The sequence below is a fragment of the Nannobrachium achirus genome (genome assembly GCF_963921795.1).
Source record: "Nannobrachium achirus genome assembly, chromosome: 7".
NCBI classification, from domain to species: domain Eukaryota; kingdom Metazoa; phylum Chordata; class Actinopteri; order Myctophiformes; family Myctophidae; genus Nannobrachium; species Nannobrachium achirus.
The window spans coordinates 71864844-71886255 of record NC_137816.1 but is presented as its reverse complement, the minus strand read 5'-3'; the positions used below and the strand labels follow the sequence as shown (position 1 = coordinate 71886255).

Below are 21412 nucleotides of genomic sequence, written 5' to 3'. Positions count from 1 at the left end.
ATTGTGATTAAGGGCATCACTGCCCTCAACAATCTTGGGGATCTGCTGCTATCTGTTGGGACTGTTCTATGCCTTTAATCTGAGATACCCCAAGAACCTCAGATATGGTCTTGAGATGTTCCAAAAAGTACTAGTTGAGTTGGATCCCGGACACCTTTCAGCCAAAGTTCAGAGACTGAAAAAATGTCTGCTTGCCGACTACTGTTCAGCAAGATGCTCTCAGAACGTGGGTATAACCAACTGAAAGTGGATTTATTGTCAAAACAGCATTTTTGCAATGGTATTTGTTGCTGATAGTAATTAGTTCATGTAAAGTGTTTGTTTCTGGTGCATTCGAGTCATAATGCAAACAGGTCAGTTTAGCATATAGACATTACACGTGTGCATAGTCAATATGTTTAAATGTTGAGCTACTGTAAATGCTTATTTATTATTTCATATTCCAAGTTGTGATTTCCTTTCATGCCAAATGGCCTCTGACTGTCTTCTTTAATGTATTTTGTGGTTATGACTTACTGTTTATTTGATGGGCTCATTGTTCTTATGGTGCATAATGTTTGACAGACTGCTTACTTACAGTATGCACAGTTCAATTAGAGGTACTTATATACAGTATTGTGAACACACACTGCTCTTTAGTAAACTTTAAAAATTTTAAAAGTGTCAGGGATACCCCTTTCCTGATCATTATCTTTAAACATATTGTTTTTGCAGGCATTGTTGCATGTCATTTACATACTAAAGTATGTTGAATGTTCATACTTGATGTGGTGTTACAATGGTCAAAATGAGTTGATTAAAAACATAATTATCTGCATAATCATTTCATGTGTATTCATTTGACATCATGTACTCCTGGAGTAAAAGGTAAAGTAAATGAAAGGGGTAAAATGGTACTATATGAATTAAATCAATAAAAGTAAATGAATAGAGTAAATGTGACATATTTGTTTTGTTAAATCATACTCTAATATTCAATTAGATCTACTTAATATTTCAATGTATTTACTTGTAGTCTTTTGTGGCATTGACTGAATCATTTAATTAAATCTACTCAATTTCTTTAGGTCATTGTACTCAATTTTAGTTGTTAATAAGTACGTAAAAGTTTTGGTTACTTTTACTCAAATTAATTGAGTTTCATTTACCTGATTTCATATCAGTAATATTTACTCAATATTTTTGAGTGTAAAAATGTTTCACCAATAAAATTGAGTAGAGCCTAGTTTTTGTTCTAAGAGTGTAGATTGGTTATGTCTGAAGAACTATAGAGTGATTTCTTAGGGGATCTGGATTACCTATAGCACTACAGTAACTGGGATATTTTTTTGACATTCTTTAATTTTCCTCAGGTTACAGTTGATGCTACACTGATGTTTATGGTTTGATAGATCCTCTTTAGCTATGCACTTTTAACACATTTATTTGGGAACAATCTGGAACCTCAGAAGACAACACTCGAAGCTCTTTTCACAAAGGGCTAAAACATGTTGATAGTGACGTATCAAGTGATAATGGTCTAAAATTAAAGATTAACAGTAAACCTCAATACCCGGTCTGGGTGTTCATACTGTATACATTTGTGAGTGGGATTTGTGATTGTCAGGCTCCATCTAATCCATAAAGACATTTTCAACAGTGAATACTTTGACATAGTACCTCTAAATTGTTTGCTATATTGAAAAGAAATGCAAATGGTCGTTACAAGAACTTTTATTCAAAAAAATGTACAGGTAAGGGATCTTTTGTGCAAACTCCAAAAATAACACATTCCAGGAAGGGTTATAAGACTATATATAGAGGCTATAAGACAATATAGTGCAGGGGTCTTCAACAGGGGGTTCTCCAAATCTTCCAATCATTTTTATATTAACCACATGAACCCTAGTGTCCATATTCTGAGAACTGTAGCGCACAAGGCGTTGTGAGCCAAGGTTTGGTGTAGAGGGGAAAAAGAGCAGGCCAAGTACAGAGTTAAAGCTCAGGTTTAGTATTGACTGTTAGTGGTTAAATATCTGACAACACAAATTGACATTAATCCAAATTACACTGATGATTGTGATGTCAAAGAAAGCTATATGGAATCTATCTCTCTCAACTAGAGGGTATTTGGCCTGAAAACGTAGTGCAAATAAAATTAGCTCAAAGGAACTTTATAAATAGTAAGAAATGGTGGCAGTGTCCCTACTGTGCAAAAGCAGTGTCACATGTAACATCTGCATAACCTCTGCCTTGGTATTTATTGCAGTTAACACTTGCAGCAAAAAAAAAAACAGAACACAAATCACAATTCACACAAAATAAAAGTTTTCAAAATGTACAACAATGGGGCACCATCAGATAGGTCACAAGAGGTCAGAGGGATCATAGCATATTTGGTTTGTAACCAGTATACGAATTGTTAGGGTCAGAAAATTTTGTTCTCACACGCCATACAACACATGATGGTATAACATGCCTATTGCCTGCCCCCAAGCGCCCGTACTGCCACAGGATGTACTGCCTGTAGGCTGCATGGCGATATTCCCTGTTGTCAGTCCCTGGGTCATTCGGATCGATCTGTGCAATGCACTCATTGCGAAGCTCCCGATTCAACCTCAAGTGTGCCTCCTCCAAACACAATGTCTCCATGTGAACTGTGCGGCTAGTGCACCTCTCACGATTGTTGCCACAGCACTTCTTCTCAATGTCAGTTGGCATCTGCCTGCAATATGTACAGGTACACCACCACAGCTGCCCGTCTGGCAGAGGTGATGAGGAACCTGGTGGCCCAGGAGGTTGAGAAGCTGGAGTAGCAGATGGGACATCGGGTTGTGGAGTAGATGGGCTACCAGGTGGGACACTAGGCTGTAAAGGAGCAGTTGTAGGTGGGGAACCAGGGGCCGGGGTGGTGCTCTTCGTGCCCAAACATCGAACATGACTCCCGGGAGATTCACAAGGACTGTTTCCAGGAGTCCGTCCCTTTCAGCTGGGGTCAGGGCAGATGTTGCAGCCTTTGGAAAAACAAAAACAATGTATTTTAGTATGTTCATTTCCATATCTCAAACAAAAAAAAGTATAGTATAGAAAGATCATGTGTTATCGTACCCTTATTTCTGCCATTCGAAGTTGTGCATGTTGTTGCACTCTTTCTTCATCATCTGCAGCAATCACGACTCTGCTGACACTTTGGCGTCCCCGGCCTCTCCCCCTCCCTCTGGCTCCACCTCGACCTCCACGACTTCCAGGGCCTCCACGACCTCTGCCTTTAGAGGGTGCTTTGGTTTTCTTTTTTCTTTTTGTTTGAGATCTAGAAGATCCAGGTTCCTCATCAGACTCTGCCTCACTAGGGGCATATTCTGGATCCATCGCCTCCACCTCCTCCATAAGTAGACTCTGAAAAGGTGCAAATAGTAATCATCAATTAATTGTTATGTTGAATTCACATTGCAATGTATATAAATCAAAGTACAGTAATTCATATATGTGAAAAAATATAAAGCACCTGGAATAAGTCATTATTGTGATTATTTTCTAATCACTCGCACTTATACTGAAACTATATTATTGTGCTGGTGAAATTAATTGATTTCAAAGTAGTAGGTACTGGGAGTCTGGGACCCACAGCTATAGTCTCTCTAATGGGTTACCAATAACATGTACGTTTTACAGAGTTGATAATGCCATTCAAATAATGTATCCTTGTCTCACACTGGGGGGAGGGGAGAAGGGTGGCCCAAAAAGCGTTTTTATTTTGCTTCAAATGTATTCACAGCTTTGCATGGTACAGTAGGCCTATTAATTGTGCCATGGACCGAGTGTTGGTCTGATGTCATTTCAGAAAATAATAGAGACTAATTCCGCTTGTCATGAAGCTGTGTCTGCAGTAGGCTAAACATGAAAGGTTGTTGATAATAGGGTTGTTCGATTAATCGATTTTTAATCGTAACCGTTTTTTTTCCTTTGGACGATTTAAAAAAATGGAAATCGTAAAATCGATTTTCACTTTAATTAGGGAAATTCTTACTCATTGGAGCCTTGCACGCGCAAAAAGTACACAGCCCCGTCCTCCTAAAGCAGGACGACAAGGTCCGACACCAAATTAATACTACTTTCTATCTGATGTGTAATTTCTTTGATGCGCGTTTAGCGCACGTCAGACTGAGCAGAGTTCACCACCGCACTGCGCTCACTCGCGATGGTTCAAGCAGCAAACAGAACAAAATGCTGCTGAGCTGGTAAACTTACTTACTTGTTGTAGTTTGAAAGAAGCTTATTAATTCTGTGTTACCCACCTACTGACTGTAGTCTACTCCTACTCCTACTGTCCCTGTCACTGTGTTAATTTTGCGTCGGGAAGCGAAGCGCTTCGCCTCCGTTTACAATCAGTCAACATCTCCGTGCATGAGTGGTGCAGGGCAGGGGCGTAGCCAGGAATTACATTTTGGTAGGCGAAATGCCTACCAAAATGCCTCACCAGCCTCCAAGAGCTGGCTTGTTTTGGCTGTTTTGTCACTCACTATTGATAATGAAACACTAAGGACGCTAAGTTGTATGTGATTGTTGCACAACTAAAGTTATTATTATTAATACCCTTATTGTTTTATTGCATTTTGCTATTTGGCTATATAAAAAAAATCAAAAAATGAAACAATAATGAAAAAAAAAATCATTTCCTTGCATTTTTTAAATGAAAACAAAATAGTTGAAACAATGTATTATTCTTTTAACAAAAAATCGAAATCGAAATCGAAAATCGGGATTTCAGAGAAAATAATCGAGATTTTATTTTTTGGCCATATCGAACAACCCTAGTTGATAACATGACGTGCGATGTTGGTTCAAGGCTACAGTAGTACATGACTGTAACATACTATGAGTGGCTACGCGTGTGGGGGTAGGGAATAGTTTAGGAAAAGGTCACGTCTGAAAAACTACACGTTTTGTCGTACAATACATGAAATGTTTATAAAAAAGAAAACTGTAAATACAGAAGGGACTGCTCCCGAAAGAGCAAAAACAAGGAGCCATCAAAACACATAAATAAAGACCCCGATTAAAACTTTTTCACAACGCCAGAAGCCTTGTTTGGTGCGACTTTTATTGTTCTCTCTCTCTCTCTCTCACACACGCACACAAACACACACAGGCTAATAGGACTATACAGTATATTTACACATGTAAAGTCAGGTTATGCTTCAAGTTTCTTACTGCAGACTAGAGAAGGCAAACAACTAGTAGCCTTGCAGACTTTTTTCATTCATTCATTCATTCAAAAAAGTTTGTATTGATTTCTCTATAAATGCATCGTGTCCAAGATCGAATTAAACAGGATAAAACAGATCGACGTTGTTCATTTACAAACGTACTTACCGCATCTGACTCTTGTAATTCCATAGTTGAATTCTGAACGTAGTCTGCAAAAGCGCCGGAGTCTACAATCAACGCTGGAACAAGCAGCAGCTGTAGCAGAGGGATGCCGTGCGAAAACAGATTGAACAGAATATAGAGAGTGGACCCGTTTTGTTTGTGCCCGCTTCCTACTTCCGGTGTAGTCTTTCGGACTAGTGGTTAGTGTAGGAACTACACTGGAAATACCGGTACCTGCAATACCGCTAGTGACCACTACGTGGGAAAGTTACATGGTATGCCTTTAATATATTAATATATAAAACACATTAAATAACATTAATTTATTAACTCACTTAGCGCCGAGCGAGCCAGATTTCAATATGAATCTGCGCTTATAACGCCAGGAAATAGCTATATTGAATCCCCAAAATCACATTACATAAACAGGTACACGTGCCTGCGAATGCCACAGGATGACCACTAGAGTGAGCCATAGCCAATAGACTTTCCATGGTCCCATGTTAAGTCAGAATAAAAAACAAGGTTCAGGAGATAACAGGATGGTACAATGACATGCTCTCCATTGACATTCAATGGACAGGCCGCGGGCCGCCATTTGAGCTCAATACTGCTCAATTCGTGCTTGATCGTCTCAAACCACCATTGGTATGGGCATCGGAACGTATATAGATGCCACACAGAAAGTTTCCGAATCAAAATCCGACCTAGTGAAGCTACGTGAGGGTCGGATGGTTTGCATTGAGCCTAGCGGCTAACAGAGGCCTACGTAAACAGGAAGCTATGGCTTAAAGGTGACGTCATAATCGTATCCTTTTTTTTCACGGTTTTCATCTGTATGCTAGTCGAAGGTAAGCTAACCGTTCCGCTCCGTCTATCAACCCAAATTAAAAGCTTAAACAATGCTTTTATATAAAAGTCGCTCCGAGTCGCTCGGCACTAAACGCCATCATTAGTTAGTCGCCCCGAAAGTCGCTCGGCGCTAAGTGAGTTAATATATGAAACACATTAAATAACATTAATATATAAAACACATTAAATAACATTAATATATTAATATATGAAACACATTAAATAACATTAATATATTAATATATGAAACACATTAAATAACACTAATATATTAATATATGAAACACATTAAATAACATTAATATATTAATATATGAAACACATTAAATAACATTAATATATTAATATAATGAAACACATTAAATAACATTAATATATAAAACACATTAAATAACATTAATATATTAATATATGAAACACATTAAATAAAAGTAATATATGAAACACATTAAATAACATTAATATGTTTCATTATGGTTTTATATAAATAACATTAATATGTTTCATTATTAATGTTATTTAATATAAAACCATAATGAAACATATTAATGTTATTTAATATAAAACCATAATGAAACATATTAATGTTATTTATATAAAACCATAATGAAACATATTAATGTTATTTAATATAAAACCATAATGAAACATATTAATGTTATTTATATAAAACCATAATGAAACATATTAATGTTTTTTAATATAAAACCATAATGAAACATATTAATGTTATTTATATAAAACCATAATGAAACATATTAAAGGAGTAGTTCACCCCCAAAAAGACTTTTTTTCTATTGATTAGTCACGCCATGGAGACTATAAATAAATGTACCCTCATTGATTCCGGATGGGGACCTGTTTTTATTCCGGATGGGGACCCGTTTAAAAACGGGTCCCCATCCGGAACGAATGGGGGTAAATTTATAGTTATCACATTTTTGTCTTAGGAATGTGACAAAAAACTAAAAATATTATTGAACTCTACTCTCCATGGCGTGATTAATGTGACGGCCCTGCCCCTCTCTGCTAGCCGGCAGCTCAGAGCAGAGTGGGGCAGGCCGTCAGGCCAATTGGGCACACCTGATGGGGGGGTGTGGTTTGGAGAGTATAAAGGGAGCTCTCCTTCCAACTCTCATTAGCTGTCACTACTCCTGGAAGCAGGTTCTCTACTTGTGCACCTCTATACAACACGCACACAGCACACTTCACACATCCATACACTGCAGACATGACTGATTACTGACTTGTTCACACCTCATACCTTTAGTTTGTTTGATCATTGATTTTATTGACTTTAATTTAGAGTAATAAATATAACTTAAAATGTTGACTTGTGTGTGTGACTCCCTCTTTTTTTGTGAACCACCGTTGTTCATGACACTAATCAATAAAAAAAAGTATTTTTGGGGGTGAACTACTCCTTTAATGTTATTTCATATAACAACATATCCAGACTTTTATGGGAAAAATCACACTACGACTGGTTTTGAAATCCCGACTTTGTTCTGGGAATGGCATAAAAAACAGGGAAACCAGCCAATCAGAATCAAGGAATGGTCAGTAAATGATGAGATTGATAAATATACCACTCCATCATGTGAGATGGCAAATACTGTGGCATGGTCATGTTGAAATCATTCTAAACTGCTGAATAAGTTGAAGGCAGGGAGTTTTGACAGAGCATCAGTGAACCTGGAGAACCTATAGTCAGGGACCCAGTCCCTGATAATGGGAGAGGACCTGTGATGTTCTGCCGTAGTTTTTATTTCTGTTTTATCTATTAGTTTGGTCATTAACTCATTCTGTGCCTATCCCGAACATGTTCGGGATATTTTCAGTCCAATACAATTTTTTTTTTATTAATTGACTTACCCTGAGCTGCTTGTATAGTCGTGGGTGGTCCTGGCTCGTCCTACGCTAGCCAGCTAGCCATTTTACATGGTCTGACGATATATTCCATTAAAAATGGTTTAAAATACATTTTTGAGACCCCCAATGTTCACCAAATGTTCAGCGCCGCTTCCGGAACGTAGTCCAGTGTGCCTATCCCGAACATGTTCGGGATATTTAATAAAATGAATAAAATGATCCGAGGCCTTCTGAAGCCTGGGCCTAAATGTAAAATCCAGTGGTCCAAATCCTGGGGAAGCCATGCCGGCCGTGAGCCGCGAACGTAGCCGCGAATCGCCGCCGAATCCAATGAAAAGCCACATCTTTGGAGGCCCATATCTCTGGATTGTGTTTTTAGGGATGTGGCGCGAGGTTTATTTACGGCGAAATCGCCTAAAAATGATCTTTAAAATGACTAGATGGGAATAGCTATTCTGTTAGCATTAACATCCGGGACCTTTCCATGATGTGCACGAACGTGAGCACGCGCGTCACTGCAACGTGAGCCCCTGGATGCTGAAGCGCTCGCCTATGGGAGAAAGTCTGGCATTCCAACGGCGCCATCTAGGGGCTGGCACTGGAAGCGTTAAGGTCCACAGAATGAGAGGCCTGCTCTGCCGGAAACATCGCGAAAAAAAGTTATGGCCATTTGTATATTCACTGTCCCATCGACTTCACTATACAAGAAAATAATACAAAAAAATAAATGTGCTTTAAGTAGCATGTGAGGGGTCAAACTAGGGGTTCTTCATGATTCTGAATCCAATGTTTTGCATGAAAAGATTTTTGATGACTCAACACTTTTTACAATTTTGGGGTGCCAAAATTTTGCCCTAGGAATGTTTTTCATGCAAACCAAATGCTTGCAATGGATTCAGAATCATGAAGAATCCCTAGTTTGACCCCTCACATGCTACTTAAAGCATTATTTTTTCTTTTTTTTAATATTTTTCTTTTCCTGTATGGTGAAGTTGATGGGACAGTGAATATACAAATGGCCATAACTATATTTGTCAAGAATACAGCCCATATAGGTAATCTCTTCTATTACTGTGTCATCAGGGGTCTCCATATATGGTTATCTGGTCTGATATACATCACTGGCCAGATGACCAAGACATGGCGTGACCTACGGTTGCAACAATACTAATAAAACTATATTACCTTATCGGTATAATTACAGAAGGCGTCTGGGCCATGGCTCCTATCAGGGTAATAATAATAATAATAATGACCTTATAAGGATAATTACAGAGGGAGTCTGGGCCATGGCTCCTATCATGCTGCAGACACAGATCACACACAGGAAGGTGATGAAGTTCCGCTGACACCCCGGGGTGGGGCACTTCCCTGGGAGAGCCACGCCCCCTGACACGCCCCCTTCCTCATGGCTGCTTCCTCCATGGATGCACATACAGCCTGACATGTTCTAGAGACAGAGAGGAAGGGGTTAATAGATACATGTTCTACAGAGACAGAGAGGAAGGGGTTAATAGATACATGTTCTAGATAGATAGATAGATAGATAGATAGATAGATAGATAGATAGATAGATAGATAGATAGATAGATAGATCGATACATGTTCTAGATAGATAGATACATGTTCTAGATCAGGGGTCTCAAGCTCAATTTACCTTGGGGCCGCTGGAGGCAGAGTCTGGCTGAGGCTGGGCCGCAGCCTCAGCGCACATGCACGCACGGCGCAGCGTGTGCATTTGCGCCTGCACATGCACTAGCACTAATTTGTGCTCATTCTTTTTATTATTGTAGTTTCATACCAGTCTAACAACTACTGTATCTATCTCCCCATCAAAGAAATAAAAAAAATCCAATCTTGTCAAATGTCTTTTTTATTAGGACCCTGGTGTAAGCAATTTGTGAACATGAACATGTACTGTACTGTTAACTGTACTGTATTATTAACTGTTTTCTGTACCAAACTACTAATATAATTCTCAATCAATCAACCAATCAATCAACAAATAAACAAACACAAAATAAGATGAACAAGGACCCTGGTGTAAACAAGTTGTGTATAACTTTCCTCAGGTACATCCCTTCTTTGGTAGTCAATTTGTATGGAACATACTGTACTGTACTGTTTTCTGTACAAAACTACTAATAAAACTCTCAATCAATTTTATTGATTGATCAATTGCTCAATCAATCAACAAATTAAGAATTAAAAAGTAAATAAATCAGTAATTTCAGTTTCTTCAGTCTTCTATATCTGCTGTATTCAGATTTAAACGTCATTAACGGTTTTTAATTATTGTTAATTTTTTTTTTACTCCTGCTGGCAATTCCACCTGATTTTATATTGACTGTGTCAATTCTTGTTTAGAATGCGCAGTTGAGATGAGGACGCAAACTCGTCCAAAACATGATTGCCTCCGCCCCCACGATCACATCCACCAAGTAGTCCTACACATAAAACACAGGGGCGAGTTTGTTTTGGGCGAACGTTCCGGATAACTCAGCAGCGTTCTCTCTCCTCCGTTTGGCGATACGGCACAGTGTATTCTGGTTGGATAAATCACCTCGGATGCCTTTCCCCACGACAACAACAGTACCATGGAATAATAATATCTTTGGCTATCTGTCAAATCAACTTTTCTGCACATGTCGTGCACCACAACGGTGGCAAAGTTTCGTTTCACGGTTAGCTCTGCTCCACAGTGGCAGATCTGCTCTCTGACCGGGTCTCGCATTAATTTGATTTTACAACACTGATGATGATGAGACGAGGGATACGTTTACGTGTTTTATCGCCGATATTAAATCAGGCGACGGCGCTGCCGTCTGATTTCCAAAGCGACCTTTGCTAGGCGAGGACAGAGGAGGAAGAGAAAACAAAGCAGCTGTCTGTTTAACAAAATCACATGGATTGGGAGTGGATGGGGTTTACGAAGTGCGACGCGTTCAGTCTGGTTGTAACCTACGCTCACATAGAACTGATCTGATTCAGACTGCAGACCACATGAAAGAATTCCTTACTTTTCTTTTATCTCGCTGCGTACGCATCACTTTGTTTTATTCAGAGAGAGACATAGCCTGGCCCTACAGGTTGGTATAATGTCACGCTGGGTAGCAAATTAAAACACTTTTTTTAAAGTGTTGTGAACACAGCGCGCTGGGACGAATGTCCGCATTTGCCTAGCCATGCAGGCACGGAAGAAAAGTCTCCATGGCAACGCTGCTTTAACTTTCACTCATTGAGAAATGTTTCTCTGCCTGCATCAAGCCCGGTCGATGTCATGCCCCCGAGAGCCGTATACCCCACCGGGTTCGTCAGCTCCGCACACAACAATGTAAAAGTGCCATTCATATAAAACTCGCGGGCCGCACTAACATTAAACTTTCATATTAAGGTGGGGGCCACAAAATATCGTCTCGCGGGCCGGATTTGGCCCGCGGGCCGCCAGTTTGAGACCACTGTTCTAGATAGATAGATAGATAGATAGATAGATAGATAGATACATGTTCTAGATAGATAGATACATGTTCTAGATAGATAGATAGATAGATAGATAGATAGATAGATAGATACATGTTCTAGATAGATAGAAAAGATAGATAGATAGATAGATAGATAGATAGATAGATAGATAGATAGATACAGTAAGTAGGTAGATAGGTATAGTAAGTAGGTAGATAGGTATAGTTAGTAGGTAAATAGGTATAGTAAGTAGGTAGATAGGTATAGTAAGTAGGTAGATAGATACAGTAAGTAGGTAGATAGATAGATAGATAGATAGATAGATAGATAGATAGATAGATAGATAGATAGATAGATAGAGTAAGTAGGTAGATAGATAGATAGATAGATAGATAGATACAGTAAGTAGGTAGATAGGTAGGTATAGTTAGTAGGTAGATAGGTATAGTAAGTAGGTAGGTAGATAGGTAGGTAGGTATAGTAAGTAGGTAGATAGGTATAGTAAGTAGGATAGATAGATACAGTAAGTAGGTAGATAGTTATAGTAAGTAGGTAGATAGGTATAGTAAGTAGGTAGATAGGTATAGTTAGTAGGTAGATAGATAGATAGACAGGCAGATAGATAGATAGATAGATAGATAGATAGATAGATAGATAGATAGATAGATAGATAGATAGATAGATAGATAGATAGAGTAGGTAGGTATATAGGTATAGTAAGTAGGTAGATCGGTAGGTATAGTAAGTAGGTAGATAGGTATAGTAAGTAGGTAGATAGGTATAGTAAGTAGGTAGATAGGTATAGTAAGTAGGTAGATAGGTATAGTAAGTAGGTAGATAGATACAGTAAGTATGTAGATAGATAGATAGATAGATAGATAGATAGATAGATAGATAGAGAAAGATACATGTTCTAGATAGATAGATAGATAGATAGATAGATAGATAGATAGATAGAGAAAGATACATGTTCTAGATAGATAGATAGATAGATAGATAGATAGATAGATAGATAGATAGATAGACAGACAGGTAGACAGACAGACAGACAGACAGACAGACAGACAGACAGACAGACAGACAGACAGACAGACAGACAGACAGACAGACAGACAGACAGACAGACAGACAGACAGACAGACAGACAGATAGATAGATAGATAGATAGATAGATAGATAGATAGATAGATACAGTAGGTAGGTATATAGGTATAGTAAGTAGGTAGATAGGTATAGTAAGTAGGTAGATAGGTATAGTTAGTAGGTAGATAGGTATAGTAAGTAGGTAGATAGGTATAGTAAGTAGGTAGATAGGTATAGTAAGTAGGTAGATAGATAGGTATAGTTAGTAGGTAGATAGGTATGGTAAGTAGGTAGATGTAAGCAATTTACCCCGAGTGAGAGGACATTATGCTCTCATAATGTCCGCAGTGAGGGTGTTATCGGACGAGGCGCAGCCGAGTCCGATAACACCCTCACTCAGGACATTATGAGAGCATAATGTCCGACCCCGAGTGGTAAATAGCTTTTCTACCACTTTTTCCCTTATACATGAAAGAAAACACATAGTTGTAACTTGCAAGGATCTTAAGTTACAATCATTATTGCCTATAAAACTTCCGCGAGACAGCAGATAGTTCCACCAACAACATCTTCTACTCACCAACAGATGGCGCCAACTCCATACTAATCCATGCGTCTAGCTTACAGCTAAGCTAACGTCAGTTAAAAGCACCGTTCCGGCCGTAAATAGAGGCTGTTCGCTTCCAGAAAGGCATAGGTTCAGAGAAAAGGGGCTTTAAAGTTGGCGGATTGCATTGGATCCAAATAAATCGGCGACGATAGTACGCACGTTAGTAAACATAGGACCGCTGCGACCTTCATTTGTTGGTTGGGGGAAAGGTGTTCCGACTACCTCCTGAAGTCCCCGGATGTACACTGAGGCGCATTGATCTCGGACAAGTCCGCACACAACTTTGCGGCAGTTGTCCTCTCATAACCTCCGGAATTTAGCCAATCAGAATCCAGTATTTGAACACGTGACTCGAAAAAGTGGTAGAAAGGTATAGTTAGTAGGTAGATAGGTATAGTAAGTAGGTAGATAGGTATAGTAAGTAGGTAGATAGGTATAGTAAGTAGGTAGATAGGTATAGTAAGTAGGTAGATAGATACAGTAAGTAGGTAGATAGGTATAGTAAGTAGGTAGATAGGTATAGTAAGTAGGTAGATAGATACAGTAAGTAGGTAGATAGGTATAGTAAGTAGGTAGATAGGTATAGTAAGTAGGTAGATAGATACAGTAAGTAGGTAGATATGTACAGTAAGTAGGTAGATAGGTATAGTAAGTAGGTAGATAGGTATAGTAAGTAGGTAGATAGGTATAGTAAGTAGGTAGATAGGTATAGTAAGTAGGTAGATAGGTAGGTATAGTAAGTAGGTAGATAGATAGGTAGGTATAGTTAGTAGGTAGATAGGTATAGTAAGTAGGTAGATAGGTATAGTTAGTAGGTAGATAGGTATAGTAAGTAGGTAGATAGATACAGTAAGTAGGTAGATAGGTATAGTAAGTAGGTAGATAGGTATAGTAAGTAGGTAGATAGATACAGTAAGTAGGTAGATATGTACAGTAAGTAGGTAGATAGGTATAGTAAGTAGGTAGATAGGTATAGTAAGTAGGTAGATAGGTATAGTAAGTAGGTAGATAGGTATAGTAAGTAGGTAGATAGGTATAGTAAGTAGGTAGATAGGTATAGTAAGTAGGTAGATAGGTATAGTAAGTAGGTAGATAGATAGGTATAGTTAGTAGGTAGATAGGTATAGTAAGTAGGTAGATAGGTATAGTTAGTAGGTAGATAGGTATAGTAAGTAGGTAGATAGGTATAGTAAGTAGGTAGATAGGTATAGTAATAGGTAGATAGGTATAGTAAGTAGGTAGATAGGTATAGTAAGTAGGTAGATAGGTATAGTAAGTAGGTAGATAGGTATAGTAAGTATGTAGATAGGTATAGTAAGTAGGTAGATAGATAGGTATAGTTAGTAGGTAGATAGGTATAGTAAGTAGGTAGATAGGTATAGTAAGTAGGTAGATAGATAGGTATAGTAAGTAGGTAGATAGATATAGTAAGTAGGTAGATAGATACAGTAAGTAGGTAGATAGGTATAGTAAGTAGGTAGATAGGTATAGTAAGTAGGTAGATAGATAGGTATAGTAAGTAGGTAGATAGGTATAGTTAGTAGGTAGATAGGTATAGTTAGTAGGTAGATAGGTATAGTAAGTAGGTAGATAGATAGGTATAGTAAGTAGGTAGATAGGTATAGTAAGTAGGTAGATAGGTATAGTAAGTAGGTAGATAGGTATAGTAAGTAGGTAGATAGATACAGTAAGTAGGTAGATAGGTATAGTAAGTAGGTAGATAGGTATAGTAAGTAGGTAGATAGATACAGTAAGTAGGTAGATAGGTATAGTAAGTAGGTAGATAGGTATAGTAAGTAGGTAGATAGATAGGTATAGTAAGTAGGTAGATAGGTATAGTAAGTAGGTAGATAGGTATAGTAAGTAGGTAGATAGGTACAGTAAGTAGGTAGATAGATAGATAGATACAGTAAGTAGGTAGATAGGTATAGTAAGTAGGTAGATAGATAGGTATAGTAAGTAGATAGATAGGTATAGTAAGTAGGTAGATATGTACAGTAAGTAGGTAGATAGGTATAGTAAGTAGGTAGATAGTTATAGTAAGTAGGTAGATAGGTATAGTAAGTAGGTAGATAGGTATAGTAAGTAGGTAGATAGGTATAGTAAGTAGGTAGATAGGTAGGTATAGTAAGTAGGTAGATAGGTATAGTAAGTAGGTAGATAGGTATAGTAAGTAGGTAGATAGGTATAGTAAGTAGGTAGATAGGTATAGTAAGTAGGTAGATAGGTATAGTAAGTAGGTAGATAGGTATAGTAAGTAGGTAGATAGGTAGGTATAGTAAGTAGGTAGATAGGTATAGTAAGTAGGTAGATAGGTATAGTTAGTAGGTAGATAGGTATAGTAAGTAGGTAGATAGGTATAGTAAGTAGGTAGATAGGTATAGTAAGTAGGTAGATAGGTATAGTAAGTAGGTAGATAGGTATAGTAAGTAGGTAGATAGGTATAGTAAGTAGGTAGATAGGTATAGTAAGTAGGTAGATAGGTATAGTAAGTAGGTAGATAGATAGGTATATTAAGTAGGTAGATAGGTATAGTAAGTAGGTAGATAGGTATAGTAAGTAGGTAGATAGGTATAGTAAGTAGGTAGATAGGTATAGTAAGTAGGTAGATAGGTATAGTAAGTAGGTAGATAGGTATAGTAAGTAGGTAGATAGGTATAGTAAGTAGGTAGATAGGTATAGTAAGTAGGTAGATAGGTATAGTTACTTACAGGTAGCGTGCATCCAGCGAAGCAGGCAGACAGGTAGGTGACTCCGTTAGATCCACACACCGGGCTGAAAGAACCCGTGTAACAGTTGCAGTTACTGATGCAGGCCACCTGGGGGCGCTGCCACGATGACAGCGTCCTGCAGAGAGGAGGAAATGTAAAAAACTCAGAGTGGCCGGATAGGAAGCACAAGGTTCCCAGTTCAATCCCGGGCTCCCCCAGAGTTAAGCCCTTTGCACACCGGCGCGTTTATCCGATAAAACGGACAATTTCATTTTTTAAAAAGAAAACAATGATTCTCTACGACCTCATGCACACCGGATCCGAATTAGCCGTGTGACGAGTGGCTGCAGCTGTGCGTTTTTTTCTCGATCGAACCCAGTTCGATTTGTGCGTCTTGTCGCATGCGGCAAAAAACTCATCACTCCTTTTATGACTCCTTTTGGGATCTGCAGCGCCGATTCCGCACAGCATTGCACAACAAATCCAACACGTTTTATTCACGCAGCAAACGAAAAAAACGCAACTGTCCTCTTAAGCCCTTTGCAAAGGGCTTAAGAGTGGAAGAGTCCTTGAGCAGGACTCTGGTGCCTTGCATGGTTTCCGCCGCCATTAACTCATCTAGTGCCACCACTAGATGGAGCCGGCCGAAGCCCCATAGACGAGCGCTACGTATGTGCAAGCCCTGCGCAGCCGTGACGCGCACGATGACTTTCTTGCGTGTCATCACTATACGCCGGCCCGGAAGGCCTTGGCTTCCATTACCTCTAAGCTAATGCTAATGATAGCAGCACATTTTTCGGCTATTTGGACGCGAATAAAGGCTGCCCGCCTCCAGAAAAGCATAGATTCAGAGAAAGGGGCTTCAAAGTTGGCCATCTGCATTGGATTACACTGAATAAATTGGCAGAAAATGCGCTTAGCGGTCGTGGTAAACAACGGCGGCCTTCGGACCACCTACAGCATCAATAATCAGCTCACGGTAAGGACCAAAGCATTGCGTTGCTAGCCGACAAAAAGAGTCAAACTAGTTTGGGCTCAGCACTCCGGATTGCGTTGCTAGCCGACAAAAAGCCGAACTAGTTTGGCTTTTTGGCACTCTAAGGGTTAATTTACAATTTAGAATTTAAGCATTTAGCAGACGCTCCTTATCCAGAGCCACTTTCAACTAGAAGTGTGTGTCGTTTTCCTCTCAAAATGGCTGTTATCTCAACGTTTTCCTCACAACATAATCACTAAAATATCGTCACTGTCGGGCAGAAACCTCGTATCTCCAAGTTTCAAATGTGTACGTCTTTTGGTAAAGCAAAGCCCTGCTTCATCATACAAGACTGTCGCACAAAACTAGTGAAAACAGCAGATCTACAAGCACACAACGCCTCGCATCGCAAGGCGTTGTGTGCTTGTAGATCTGCTGTTTTCACTAGTTTAGTACATTTTATAGATGATAAATACAAAACAAATGGTTTTGGACATACAAGGTTTCCACCCGACAACGATGATATGCTATAAATATAAGGTGCTGGGAGTGAAAATTATAATGTAGGGGTGCCTCGGATTAAAACAATATTTATGGGGTGACCTGAGACAAAACAGTTTGGGAACCCCTGGTCTAGAGACAGGCTGAGTGGTGAGCGATGCTTACTGATGGTGAAAACAACAGACAGACCTACAGACAGGCTGACCTAGCAGCTGATTGGCTGAGCGATGCTTACTGATGGTGAATACAACAGACCTAACAACAGACACACCATAATGAGTGGTGGTGGATGCTTACTGATGGTGAAAACAACAGACCTAACAACAGACAGACCATAATGAGTGGTGATGCTTACTGATGGTGAAAACACTCTCCTCACTGGTCTCCCGGCATGTGCACTTAAACCTCTCCAACTGATCCAAAATGCCGCGGCACGACTGGTCTTCAACCAGCCTAAGTTCTCACATGTCTCTCCCCTTCTCCGCAGCCTCCACTGGCTCCCGGTTGCGGCCCGCACTGAATACAAAACACTGATGCTGACCTTCAAAGCAGCCAAAGGTATGGCTCCTCCATACCTCCAAAACCTGATCAACCCCTACACCCCCACCCGTTCACTTAGATCAGCCAACACAGGGATGCTGACAGAACCCTCGCTAAAAACTCCAGGGCAAAAATCCACTCGTCCGAGACAGTTTGCCCTCCTGGCCCCCAAGTTGTGGAATAAACTCCCTGTCGCACTTAACAACGGACTCACTCGCTAGCTTTCGCCGTGGACTGAAGACTCACCTTTTCAGACTCCACCTAAACCCTTAGCACTACAGAAAAGTCAGTGACCATACATGAAGCTAGTTAGCATTAGTTTTTTGTCTTTAGGTTTTTAGAACTTTGATTATACTGTGTTTTTTCTAGATAGATATCCATTTGCATTTGTTATATTGTTGATGATGTTCTGACATATTATCTTGTTTATTATTGTGATGTTATCTGCTTATTGTAAGTCGCTTTGGATTAAAAGCGTCTGCTAAATGCCTAAACTGTAAACTGTAAACTGTAAACAACAGACCTAACAACAGACAGACCATAATGAGTGGTGGTGATGCTTACTGATGGTGAATACAACAGACCTAACAACAGACACACCATAATGAGTGGTGGTGGATGCTTACTGATGGTGAAAACAACAGACCTAACAACAGACAGACCATAATGAGTGGTGGTGGATGCTTACTGATGGTGAATACAACAGACCTAACAACAGACAGACCATAATGAGTGGTGGTGGATGCTTACTGATGGTGAATACAACAGACCTAACAACAGACAGACCATAATGAGTGGTGATGCTTACTGATGGTGAAAACGACAGACCTAACAACAGACAGACCTACAGACAGGCAGACCTAGCAGATGATTGGCTGAGCGATGCTTACTCGTTGCCGTAGGCGACCGTCACCCCGGTGACCGGAGCGCTGTCACAGCCCAGGAACATTATTATATTACTGATGGTGAGGGTTAGGGTCTAACAACAGACAGACCATAATGAGTGGTGGTGATGCTTACTCGTTGCCGTAGGCGACCGTCACCCCGGCGACCGGAGCGTTGTCACAGCCCAGGAACATTATTGCGACCATCAGGTCGCACTTACTATCAAAACCTGCACAAACTGTCAGTCCGTCAGTCCGTCAGTCAGTCCGTCAGTCCGTCAGTCTGTCTGTCACACGTCACACTCTTGCCCTGCTCATATCTCCGCAACCGTTGCCCCGATCCATGCAAAATTTTGCACACACACTCCTTGCCTGCCAAACTACAACCTCCAAGGACCCCCGGAGCTCCAGGGACCCCCAGGTCTCTGGGGGACCCCCAGATGTAAAACATGACCAAATGTGCAAAAATGACCAAATGACCACCCCAACGGGGCTGCTCAAGGGGAATTCCCTTTGCACACACACTCCTTACCTGCCAAACTACAACCTCCAAGGACCCCCGGAGCTACAGGGACCCCCAGGTCCCTGGGGGACCCCCAGATGTAAAAAATGACCAAATGTGCAAAAATGACCAAATGACCACCCCAACGGGGCTGCTCACGGGGAATTCCCGGGGACCACCGACTCCTGGTGCTCTAGAACCGATGCAAAAGTGGTGGCGCCCCCAGTGGAGGACCCCCTACACTGCAGCTCACATAAAATACCGTAACTCCGGCTAGGAGCGACCGGGAGAGCCGGGGCCGGTACCTATTCGTCCGCCTCGGCGGCGCGGAGACCCCACCCCTCATTTCTCACATGGCCCTCTTCTAGCGCCACCATGAGGCCATGTGACCTGACGGTCGCTTATCTCCCGATTAGGGAGTCTTACTGGTTATATTACTGATGGTGAGGGTTAGGGTCTAACAACAGACAGACCATAATGAGTGGTGGTGATGCTTACTCGTTGCCGTAGGCGACCGTCACCCCGGCGACCGGAGCGTTGTCACAGCCCAGGAACATTATTATATTACTGATGGTGAGGGTTAGGGTCTAACAACAGACAGACCATAATGAGTGGTGGTGATGCTTACTCGTTGCCGTAGGCGACCGTCACCCCGGCGACCGGAGCGTTGTCACAGCCCAGGAACATTATTATATTACTGATGGTGAGGATTAGGGTCTAACAACAGACAGACCATAATGAGTGGTGGTGATGCTTACTCGTTGCCGTAGGCGACCGTCACCCCAGCGACCGGAGCGTTGTCACAGCCCAGGAACATTATTATATTACTGATGGTGAGGGTTAGGGTCTAACAACAGACAGACCATAATGAGTGGTGGTGATGCTTACTCGTTGCCGTAGGCGACCGTCACCCCGGCGACCGGAGCGTTGTCACAGCCCAGGAACATTATTATATTACTGATGGTGAGGGTTAGGGTCTAACAACAGACAGACCCTAACCCTAACCCTGACCATAATGAGTGGTGGTGATGCTTACTCGTTGCCGTAGGCGACCGTCACCCCGGCGACCGGAGCGTTGTCACAGCCCAGGAACATTATTATATTACTGATGGTGAGGGTTAGGGTCTAACAACAGACAGACCATAATGAGTGGTGGTGATGCTTACTCGTTGCCGTAGGCGACCGTCACCCCAGCGACCGGAGCGTTGTCACAGCCCAGGAACATTATTATATTACTGATGGTGAGGGTTAGGGTCTAACAACAGACAGACCATAATGAGTGGTGGTGATGCTTACTCGTTGCCGTAGGCGACCGTCACCCCGGCGACCGGAGCGTTGTCACAGCCCAGGAACAGGAAGCTGACGTAACAGGAAGTGCTGATCAGGTTGACCAGCATCGCCATGCCGACGGCGCCCAGCGCTGATAGGTTGAGCTTCTTAACGAGGAGACCTCCGAGAAATATACCCAGGCAGGCACACGGTATGGCTGTTAACCCTGTTAGTATGACATCATAATGATACATTAATACTACTGATAGGTTGAGCTTCTTAACGAGGAGACCTCCCAGAAATATACCCAGGCAGGCACACGGTATGGCTGTTAACCCTGTTAGTATGACATCATAATGATACATTAATACTACTGTTAGACCTGTTAGTATGACATCATAATGATACATTCATACTACTAGAGACCACCCAGGAAGATGCCCAGGCAGGCACACGGTATGGCTGTAAGTCCTGTTAGTTTGACATCATAATGATACATTAATACTACTGTTAGACCTGTTAGTATGACATCATAATGATACATTAATACTAGAGACCACCACAGGGCATGGCTGTTAGACCTGTTAGTATGACCTCATAATGATACATTAATACTACCGTTAGACCTGTTAGTATGACATCATAATGATACATTAATACTACTAGAGACCTCCCAGGAAGATGCCCAGGCAGGCACATGGTATGGCTGTTAACCCTGTTAGTATGACATCATAATGATACATTAATACTAGAGACCACCCAGGAAGACGGAGGCGTTGTGGACGGATAGGACCGTCGTGA

The 21412-nt window shown here is 40.8% G+C and overlaps 1 protein-coding gene across 1 annotated transcript in view; it reads right to left on the bottom strand.

The window, feature by feature from the left end:
• LOC308288965 (solute carrier organic anion transporter family member 3A1-like) overlaps positions 1-21412 on the bottom strand; it is a gene marked incomplete at both ends in the record, with an annotated part of 94427 nt that overhangs the window by 11676 nt on the left and 61339 nt on the right. The window contains 3 exons of the mRNA XM_080730438.1: positions 9330-9523; positions 15940-16075; positions 20639-20837. Coding sequence (XP_080586564.1) covers positions 9330-9523; positions 15940-16075; positions 20639-20837 — 529 coding nt within the window. The remainder of the gene's footprint in view (positions 1-9329; positions 9524-15939; positions 16076-20638; positions 20838-21412) is intronic.